We start from the raw sequence: 11,293 nt of genomic DNA on the forward strand, positions 1-11,293 counted from the left end.
ACTTTGCCATAGTTTAAAGACTTGTATATCATACTAAATTGTATGCTATAAGAGTCCACACGCCTTGGCTAACGTTAAAATAGTATGGTGGCCATTTAAGTAGATGATATAGTGCACTAATTCAGTACGTTATTGTTAATTTTTTGTTATTTTTACTTTAACAAGTTATAGTTATGTTCACTTTTCTTTTATTACACATCATTTAGATTCCAGACTCGAATCCTCATTTATTATGCCATTAATTTAATACTCTATATGTTTCATATTTCATTTACTTCTATTATTCAATAATACTTGTTTATTATTGATTTTGAATACTATATCACTATTTGAATATAATAAATATAATATCTTAAAAAATGTAATACATAAATGATAATAATAAATTAAGAATTAAGTGTAAAGTTATTCACTGATTTCATAAAGTGAACAAGTATTGTTGGACATTTTAAAATATTATAGTTGACAACTATTATTGGACGGAGGGATTGATATATATTGTTTAATATGTCTAAAAGAAAATGTCTATCTTACTATAATTAAAAAGTATTTAATTATAAATTTCGTCTTTTTGCTTCAATAAAATGCTATATAACAATTATTGATTGTTAAATAGTGTAAGATAAAATGGAAGAATAAAAGTTAAGATTGAGTAAAAGGGCGTAGTATGAATGAGTTGGCAATATATCCGGAAAAAAGGTAATGCCAAGGTGTCGATAGTTAACTGCGGTTATAATATGACCACATTGGATGGTTAAGGGCATAAGAGGCGTCGGTGGAGGTCAAGTTAGCCAGTCTTGAGAAATAAAAAGGACCGTTGAATAAATATAGAAAAAATATAGAGAGAAGAAGATTGAAGAGAGAAAGAATCGCTTGGTTTATAAGCCATTAAAGCCTTCCCTGTTGGAACTTTTTTACATATATATATATATGCATTTAAAACTGAGAAAGGATTGTAATGGCAGATTCTAATTCAAGTACCGATTCTGTTTCCATTGATGTTGAGACCATTTATCTTGGCGGAAAGGTTCCATTTTCTTCTTCTTTCTCTCTTTCTGTATGTCCATTGTTCAATTAACGAAATGGGGTTTTGCTTTTTTAAGTTTCTCTGTAAAGGGCTTTGTTTGTTTCTCTTTCAAATCATTTTTGGGTTTCACAAGTTGTTTACTGTAGATTATGGGTTTCTAGATCTTTGATAGAAATATAAAGATTGTTCTTGTCACACTTGGAGATTTTGTGTCCATCATTTCTTGTTTTTTTTTCCAATTGGGACGTCAGTAACGGAATTCCTCAAATAAAACTTTTTTTATAGTAATTGGATTTCATCTTCTCTTGCAATTCTGCCCTTTTCAACAACTGCTATAATCCCAAAATGCAGTGAGCCGATCATATACTTATGCTGGTTGCACATAGTTGGGTTGGGGGATTACAACAACAACACACCCCTGTAATTCCACAAGTGGTTGAGGGGGAAATTATTATTACTTTTTTTTTTGGAAATTGAAGAGGTGGAGGACAACAATGTCTTGTACTTGAGATGTGAGTGATCTTGCATAAGAGAATACAAATCATACTGATTAGTAGAGCTTTTAAACTTGGAGGGGTTAGATTATGGATGTACGTTTTTCTTGATTTACCTAACTTATACAAAGAAATTATATTCAGGAGCATATTGTACGGACTGGCTGCGGCTCTGTCTCTGTTATAGTTTATGGAGACCAAGAGAAGCCACCATTAATAACTTATCCAGATTTAGCTCTAAATCGTAAGTGACGGTTTATGTTGTAATGTTCCATATCTTCCATTTTCAGGATTCTGTTAATGTTCTTTCAGGTTGCTTATATTGTTTGCTGTTTATCTTAGTGCTTCTGAATCTTTACTTTCAAACATGCATTCTGCAGATATGTCGTGTTTCCAGGGATTGTTCTTCTGTCCGGAAGCAGCTTCATTGCTGCTCCATAACTTTTGCATTTACCACATAAGTCCTCCGGGGCATGAGGTCTGTGAATTGGACAGCTTGTTTCCTTTCATGTAATCTTATTGGGTTTTTGGCTCTCTATTCTAAGTTCCATTAGAATCGACTCAACTTATCTCCATTACTCACATACTGCTCTCTCATTTCCGCAAGAGTTCTTGCAGTTGGGAGCTGCAGCAATTTGTCCAGAGGAGCCTGTACCTTCAGTGGATGATTTGGCAGATCAGATAGTTGAGGTTCTTAACTATTTTGGGTAATTCTTGAGCTCCATTTTACTGTATGTTTAGTTATGATTATACAAGTATTGCAAATGATGTTTCTTTTCTTGTAACTTGTTAGAGATCTGTTTTCTGGTTTTTTGAGCCATTTCTTGATAACTTTGTTTTTAAGCAAGGACTCTTCCAGGGAAAAAAAGAGGAATACTTTTTAAGCAACATTTTTTGCTGTTTTCAGGCTGCGGTCAGTTATGTGTATGGGAGTAACAGCTGGTGCTTATATACTCACCTTATTTGCTGTAAGTTTGTTTTCAAAAATGACCATGTGATACTCCTCGTAGTGGTCGATCATCTATTTTCACTAACATGTATCTTATTTTGCAGATAAAACATAGGGAACGTGTTCTTGGTTTGATTCTTGTTTCCCCTGTATGCAGAGCACCTTCTTGGAGCGAATGGTTTTATAATAAGGTGATATTTCATATCTTTCTTATACCATTTCTCAATTGAGAAGCAATTACGCTCTATAGAAGTTGAGATAATTGTTCATCTTCAGGTCATGTCGAATTTACTTTACTTCTATGGAATGTGTGGTCTGCTGAAAGACTTTTTATTATACCGCTACTTCAGCAAGGTACTTGTTGTGTTCTATTATTTTTTTTTCTCCTACATGTCTGTTGCCTTTTTTGTTGTGATCAGATTGAATTAAGGAGGCTGCTTTAATTGTTTCAGGAGGTTCGGGGGTCTGCAGAAGTTCCAGAATCAGATATAGCTCAAGCATGCAGAAAAGTAAGTGCCTCTCTCCTCCGTTAGTTAGTTTGCAGATGTTAGTCAATTTCATTCTTCTTCTACCTTGTTTAGATTATTGCTATGCAGATCTTAATTACGTTTTTTATAACTATTGTATTTGGTGTTTTTCTTATCTTTTCAGTTGCTAGATGAGAGGCAAAGCATAAACATTTTACGGTTTCTACAAGCTATTGGCAGGTAAGAAACTTGATCTCAGTGCATGAAATATAGATAGCAGTGTGTTGTTTTCAAAATAGTCACAAAAGTAGACTCTTCCTAAGCAATGGTTTTGCAAATGAGCAGGAGACCAGATATCACACAAGGATTGAAGAAACTACAATGTCGAACCCTCATATTTGTTGGGGATAGTTCTCCTTTCCATTCCGAGGCTCTCCACATGACTGCTAAATTGGATAGACGATTCAGTGCCTTAGTAGAGGTATGCGCTTAATTACACTTTAATAAATCTTTAACAACGAACTGTTCCTTTTCTAGCTAAAAGTTTTGTATGTGTAGCTAATTCCATTTCTATGATGTTTGGCCGGTGAGGCAATAAGCTGTTTTGTAGTGTATACCTGAATAAAATGATGTGCAGAAGTGTCATGATTGAAGTTAATATATAGTATATTTAAAATGATACATTGGATGTATATTATGGTACTTGGGAATGGTGTTGTTGACGAAATGTATGGGCATTGTTGTGATTGTAATTGTAATTTGCAGGTACAGGAGTGTGGATCAATGGTGACAGAAGAACAGCCACATGCAATGTTGATACCAATGGAGTATTTCCTCATGGGATATGGACTATACAGACCTAACCAGTTCAGTGGCAGCCCAAGGAGTCCTCTTAGTCCATCTTGTATCGCCCCCGAGCTTCTCTCTCCAGAGAGCATGGGGCTCAAACTCAAACCTATCAAGACCCGGATTGAATCCAAGCTCCCCGGTGCACAATGATAATTTAATTTGTGTATTATATTGGAAAGAAAAAACCCTCTTTTTAAGTTTTATTGTTTGTTTGGTTGCAACTCTGGAAGGGTCAGGCAGGGTAGATATTTATATATGAGGTGTAGTATATAGGAAGTTGAAATTCTTTTATGGACATATGTAGGGAGAAAATTGGGTATTCATTCATTGGTAGGCAGAGAAAAAAAGGATTATTAAACATGTTCCCACTTTCAGTTGTATTTGTAAATTAGAAAAAAAAGAGACATTTATTTATGAAAACATGACAAATGGTGAATAAGACAGCAATTGAGCTGGTTATTGTTAGTTATATATTTTTAAATTCATAAATGACTATCCTCTTATGGTCCTACCCCCCATCCCCACTTAACACCAGGCCAAAAAAATTGCAATCCTTCCCACTTTGTCCCCTGTTCCTTTTTTTGTTTGTCTCAAAATGCCTGCAATATTTTATTTTATTTTACTTTTTAATTAATTAAATTTTGGCGAAAATGTATAATTCTCTTTATTTCCTAGACAATGAGATGAACTTGACCATTTTTATTTTATTTTTGGTGTAAATTTGATAATCACTAGTTAATGTATTTTTAAAAATATAAAAGTGACATATTTTAGATACATAAAAAAATTATTTTCTAATTTATATGACACTTTTGACTTCTTAAGATTCAACCTACGTGAATTTTATATAAATACTTTATTTTATATTTTCATCATATTGATATGAGAAGAATTGCAATTTTAATTTGTGAAAAATGTCACATGTTTATCCATTATTAATTTTAGCTTCATTTACATGAAAGAAAATGAGTTTAACTGTAAAAAAAAAAATGGAAGGGTGAAATCTGGCCATTTTTAGGATAGTTAAGGGATGGTTTATGCTCACTGTGGTAGTAGAAGAATGTTTAAATTTAGAGTATATTTAAGGGATGGTTCTAGCCAAAAATTCATAATATTACAAACTAGATTATATCTAAATAATTAGCTCATACACTAGCAAGATTAGGTAAGTTTTTCTTATAATATTCTGTTGCTTATCTAATCAGTAATTATATAGGGAGAAAAATAGTTTACTCACTTTTTATGGGAACATCCTGGTGAAGCTGAGGATTAAAAGCTCTCTTCTTGCTCATTCAGTTTAGTTAGGATTGTCTATTACTTGTATAAGCTAGAGAAGAATGAGAGCAAACAAAATGAGGGATTTGTGGGTTGACCAACCGTTCGTTTTTTGAGAAAAATTAATTGAAGGACGAATCTTATCATTATTAAGATAATTGAGGGTTGTTTTTTGTCCATGGTGATAGTGCAAGGAAGTGATTTAAACATAGGGTATAGTTGAGGAATGTGTTTGGCCAAAACTTCAGTATTATGTACCCTATCACTTTTTGGTGCTTCGTCGAGATACGTTAAGATACATTTGCAATATATGTATGTTGGAATAAATGAGGTCAAAATTAAGTGTAATTTATTTTGATATATATTTATATCCAAGTGAATTCACATGTATTTGAGATATATATAACAAATCTTGCTTGTCTTTTTCACCTCTCTTTATCTTGTTCACGTATCAAGTATTTCAAATACACATAAATCACACTAAAATATTTACATACTAGAATGTGTATCTAGCGTGTTTTATCTGAGATACATGACGAATGTCATTCGCCGCCTCCCTCGTTGGCGTTTCTCCCCATTTTAGTGTATGGTAGTAAAATTTATGTATCTAAGTTTATCTTTTTGAGTATACAATAGAAAATTCTTAATTAGTAGTAAACTACATAATAATAATAATAATAATAGTATATATGATAGTGAAATATGTCTAGTTTTTTTAATTTCATTTTAGATTTTTTTTGGTGAGAAATATTTATTTTGGATTATATTAGAAACATTATTTGTTTTAAAATTTTCATGTGTACTGAAATGGAAGGCAACAACGCAACAACACAGAAAAGGTGTCAACAACTGGCATTTGTTTGGTGAAAGTAGAGGTTTGTGGTTATTATGGGAACTCTGTGCATTGCCAGTGGGATGGGGTGGCAATCCCGTCGTCTTGCATCCTATGCGGAAATAATAATGATACCCACTTTATTTTTCTTCTCTTTCATGTCCTTCCAAACCATCGGAGTGTGAAAAAAGAGAGATAATATCGAGTTTGGAGTCTAAAGGGTGAAAAATATTAATAAAATTTTTAAAACGGCACATGAATTTTGTTTTTTAATCAAAACGGTAAAATCGCTCACTAAGTAGCGATTTTGTCCACCGAAAAAAGTAAAATTGCAGCGATTTGTTAAATTTGATTTTTTTTAAAAAAAAAAATTAAACAAAATCGCTCCTTTTCAATATATATATATATATATATATATATATATATATATATATATATATATATATTTATAATATTTTTATCATGTCGCTGCCGTGACTTGAGTTCAATTTTTTTAAAATTATTTTTTGTTTTTTTTTAAAAAAAAGTTAATTTTTTTTTAAAAAAAAATCAAATCGCAACGGTTTTTAATTAAATTTATTTATTTTTTAAAATCAAATCGCTGCCAAGGCAGCGATTTTAAATCAAAATTTTTTGTAGCGATTTGATTCTAAAAAATAAATAAAGGCAGCGATTTGATTTTAATTTTTTTTATTTAAACTTTCTTTTTAAAAAAAAAGCAAAGCAAAAAATAATTAAGCTTAACTTGTTGCCTCAACAGCGACATATTGAAAAAAATTAAAAAAAGAAAATCTTATTTTGGAAATCGCTCCTTTAGGAGTGATTTTGTTTAATTTTTTTTTAAAAAATCAAATTTAACAAATCGCTGCTATTGCAGCGATTTTACTTTTTCCAGCGGACAAAATCGCTACTTCATGAGCGATTTTGCCGTTTTGGTTAAAAAGAAATTTCGTATACCGTTTTAGAATTTTTGTTAACATTTTTCACCCTTTAGACTCCGGACTCATATAATGTCACACATAAATCTAATTGGACTTTTTTTCTAAGAGTTCGGCTAATTACATTATATTTCAAAAGTTTTTTAAATTATACAATTACGGATCTTTTATTGCTTTCGATATATTTCTTTGCTATCTCATACATTACTTAATGAAAGAGTGTGATCTTAGAGGGGATATAGATGTTTCTGAGAGGGGAATTTTGTTTTTGTTTTTAAAAAAGATGGAAATAACTGTAAAAAACACACCTAAACTATTCTTTTTTTAAGTTTCACATCCAAACTATTGAGTGTAACACCCGAAACGCTGACTTAGAAAATTTAGTAGAAAAATACCTGAACCAGTGAACCACAACAGGGTTCGCGAACTGTGATAGGGTCTACAGTCCGTTGACCTGCATGTAGACTTCAGCACCCTCCAGCAGAGGTGGGCCATGGGACCCTTTACGGGTCGTGGACCACCTAAAGGGTCGTACTGGTGTCCGTGGTGGAGAGTCAGAGTTCCCAAGCTTAACATCAGACCACAGAGCCCTTCAGGGGTTGTGGTCTTGTTAACGGGCTGTGAGAGGGTCCGTAGACCTGAGCAAACAGGTCACCAACCCAAGAAAAGAACCACGTCGACCTTCACGGTCTGTGGTCCTTCACATGAGCCATGGTAGGGCTCATGGTCGAGGAACCCAGAACCAACAACTATTGGACCAAGGACCACGATTGGCTTCACGGTCCATGGTCCCTTTGACGGCCCGTAAAAGGACCGTGGTCAACCCATTTGACTTTTTAGTTAGGGGTTATTTGATCTTTCCCTTATGTTTTGGACCTGTAATCTATGTTGTTTAACCCCTCAACTACGTGGTTTTGATTAGCTTTAGCCTAATAAACTAATTAGAACCAAACCTACTAAAAAATACATCAAACTCGGAAAAAAATCAGAGAGGAAGTCGAGCAACCCTAATTCAAGAACACGACGAGTTCTAATCAATTCCAGCCCTAAAATTGAAAGATTTCTCTGTGGAATTCATCGCCAGGTGTTTGAAATTTCACTAGTGTGTTCCTTTCACCCATTAGGTACCTAGAGTTCCTTCAGATTCTTGATTCCATTTATATTATGTTGACCTAGGATTTCTAGAATTTCAGCAAATTATTATAAATTAGTTACTTTAATAATCCTAATCATATTATCATGATTTTAGTATTATTTTACAAAGCCTCATCAATTGTATTTGTTGGAACATAACTAAACTACCCAACTATTCACTAAATAAATCCAGGCACCAATTTATATAAATCCATATATCTATCTATCAATATTTAATGTAGATTTCCTCATAAACTCAGAACCCTAGCTATGTAGTTCTTTTAGTTCATGAATTACACATGCTAGGTTAGTTATTTTAGATTACATGATTTAGTTTAGGAATGTCACATTATGAATTATAATTGTTGCATTCTCAGAGTTTTCATGTCAGTAATTGAGCTATCCAGTACTTCAAAGTTTCAGTCATAATAATGCTTATATACATTCTAATTGGGAGTAGGATTAGACCGAGTAAACTAGGGTTCAGTGTACTCAAATAGTCCCAAAACTATGTGTCCTCGTAGATTTATAAGTCTCTTTTACTGGCATTACGTTTTGGTGATCATTCCAGTTATGCCTCTATACCTCTGGCAGGGTATATTGGGTCCTCTCCATGGGGCGTATACATCGGAATCCACATTTAGCTCATGTCATTTTATGTTGGTTACTAGTAGCCCCACAGTCAAATTCTATTGTGTTAACCATGTTATCAACTACATTCAGATTTCAGTCTCAGTATGTTATAAACTTGGTCATTGCATTCAACTAGTTTATGTTCGGTATTCTTAGTATATTATCATGCTTATGTCATATCATTGCTCAATTGTGTTTATCGTTCACCTTTAATCTATCCTGCATGCTCAGTACCTTTCAAGTACTGACGCATACTCCGCGCTACATATTCTCGTGATGTCAGTTCAGCTCCTCATCTTCCAAATCATGCATAAATCGGTTTCCGATCTTTATCTCACCAGTATCAGTTGTAAGTCATTCTTAGAGGAAGGCATACATGTTTCTTTTGCTTTTAGTCTGCAGTTTAAGATTTTTTCATGATTTTAGCTTGGGCATGTCCAACACTTCTAGTCAGTTAGAGGCTTATTTCAGACATAGTTTCAGTTTCAACATTTTAGTTTGACTTTTCAGTTATTGTTAAACTCTCAGTTTTTGTATATTCAAATAGTTATGGGTATTCTCCATCATTTCATTTCAGTGTACCTTATGATTTAGCTTCTGCACAATATTTCCTTACTTCAGTATATTTAGTATGTTTATCATATGCCAGGAGGGTTAGCTAGGGGTCACTCGTGAACCTAGATCTTGTAGAGTCCTTTTCATAGGTGTGAAGCGCGCCACATCTAATGAGAAGGAGACTGCAAAACATTTTAGAAAAACTTCAATTTTCTTGTTAGACTTATCGTGCGTAAGGTATGATCGCTTTCTATCCATTTTAGACTTATCGTGCGTAAGGTATGATCACTTTTTATCCATCATTATGCGCTTTCAGATTATGCCTCCTCATAAAGCTTATGTAAGCAATGTGAATGCACCAAATGATAGCGCAACTCCACTAGTTCTAGATTAGAAAGTTTCAAATGTGGAGTTTCGAAATGTCATTCAGCTTTTGGCCTAGAGTGTGACCAACCAGAATAACCAACAGGTTCCAGTTCATGCAAATTCTAGTGTTGGATCAGTGGCAGTCAGAGTTCCTAATTTTCTTAGGATGAATTAGCCTGAGTTCTTCGGATCACAGATCGGTGAGGATCCCAAAACTTCATAGATGAGGTCACGAAGATCTATAAAGTGATGAAAGTAACCGGTAATGATAGGGTAAAGTTGGCATCCTATCACATTTGGTTTACTCAACAGAAAAAAATAATAAGGACACGGATGCAACTCCTATCACTTGGGATTGCTTTAGTGAGACCTTTCTGGACAGGTTCTTCCCAAGAGAGTTAATGGAGGCAAAAGCCCAGGAGTTCATAAATTTGAGGCGAGGTATCAAATAGTTCACATATACCTCTTCTTCTAAAGGAAATGAAAAAATTAATCTTAGTTTAATTTTTCATTATTTTTTTTTAAAAATATAATCCCATATATACCCTTAAATAATTTTTAAGAAAATTAAAAGTCAAAAATATAAATTTGAAACTAATTTTTTCACTTTCATTAAATGAAGGGTATATGTGAGCTCATTTTGCTACAATGGGGATATATGTGAGCCATTTGTACAACCGTAAGGATATATATGAACCACTTGTTAGGATCAAATTCACGCACACACACTAGATGAATGAAGAACACAAGAACTTTCAAGAGAAAGAGATGAGAGATCTAGAGAGAGAAAGAGAAAACCCAATATTTCGTGGTAACACCCCGTGAGTAAACTTCCACGGCGGTGAGGTATATTTATATTAATAAATCAGAGTATTTTTGGTTACAGAGAATAAATAGGAAAACCTAAAACAGAGAATAAATAGGAAAACCTAAAATAGAGAATAAATAGGAAAACCTAAAATTAATCAGGCTCCACTACCTAACAATTCTTCCACTTGGAGACTGACTCAGTCATCCAAAAAATACATTCTAAAAAAAAAAGATCTCTTCATCATCAACATCTTTACCGCACCGCAACATCTGTAGTAACAACTACAGAAGACCAACCGAGGTTTTGACATAACTTCAGTTCCCCAACATCAACACATTTCGTCAACATGTCTGCCGGGTTCTTTGCACCCTCTATCTTCTCCAAGCACATATCACCATCCTCCACTGCCCTGCAAGTGAAATGGTATCGCCTTCTGATGTGCAACTGGATTTTTCACCAACTGTATGACATTCAGGCTATCTGAGTAAAGAATCTTCTTGCTCTGCTTCTTGCCCAATTCCTCAAGATAATCTGCCAGCCATATCATCTCTTTCCCAGCTTCAGCTATTGCCACATACTCAGCTTTAGTAGATGAAAGAGAAACACACTTCTGAAGTCTGGAAATCCAACTCACTGCTGTTCCACCTATGGTGTAAATGTACTCGGATGTACTCTTGCTCGAGTCAACATCCCCACCAAGATCAGCATCCACAAAACCCAGTAGAGTCACCTTGCCTTTGCCAAAACAAAGTGAAGTACTGGATGTACCTCTCAGATATCTCAGAAGCCACTTCACAGCTTCCCAATGCTCTTTCCCAGGGTTCGTCATGTACCTGCTAACAACTCCCACTGCATGTGCTATATCAGGTCTAGTGCAGACCATAGCATACATCAAACTACCAACTGCTGAAGCATATGGAACAAGTGCCATGTGATCACGCTCCTCGAAAGTCTTGGGTGACT

The 11,293-nt window shown here is 34.2% G+C and overlaps 1 protein-coding gene across 2 annotated transcripts; it reads left to right on the forward strand.

Annotated features, from left to right (window-relative positions):
• The first annotated feature begins 793 nt into the window (after positions 1-793).
• LOC101255415 (protein NDL1-like) lies at positions 794-4,275 on the forward strand. 2 transcript variants are annotated; one of them, XM_019214982.3, is made up of 12 exons: positions 851-1,027; positions 1,379-1,539; positions 1,666-1,765; positions 1,902-1,999; positions 2,140-2,228; positions 2,429-2,489; positions 2,575-2,661; positions 2,747-2,824; positions 2,923-2,979; positions 3,122-3,177; positions 3,283-3,418; positions 3,703-4,275. In XM_019214982.3, the coding sequence occupies exons 4-12, from the start codon at positions 1,904-1,906 to the stop codon at positions 3,934-3,936; spliced, it is 894 nt and encodes a 297-aa protein (XP_019070527.1). In that variant the 5' UTR covers positions 851-1,027; positions 1,379-1,539; positions 1,666-1,765; positions 1,902-1,903; the 3' UTR covers positions 3,937-4,275. The 2 variants fall into 2 exon arrangements, with proteins under 2 accessions (XP_004242946.1, XP_019070527.1); XM_004242898.5 differs by lacking the exon at positions 1,379-1,539 and having other exon boundaries at positions 794-1,027.
• The last annotated feature ends 7,018 nt before the right edge of the window (positions 4,276-11,293 follow it).

The sequence above is a fragment of the Solanum lycopersicum genome, chromosome 7, assembly GCF_036512215.1.
Source record: "Solanum lycopersicum chromosome 7, SLM_r2.1".
Classification (NCBI taxonomy): Eukaryota; Viridiplantae; Streptophyta; class Magnoliopsida; order Solanales; family Solanaceae; genus Solanum; species Solanum lycopersicum.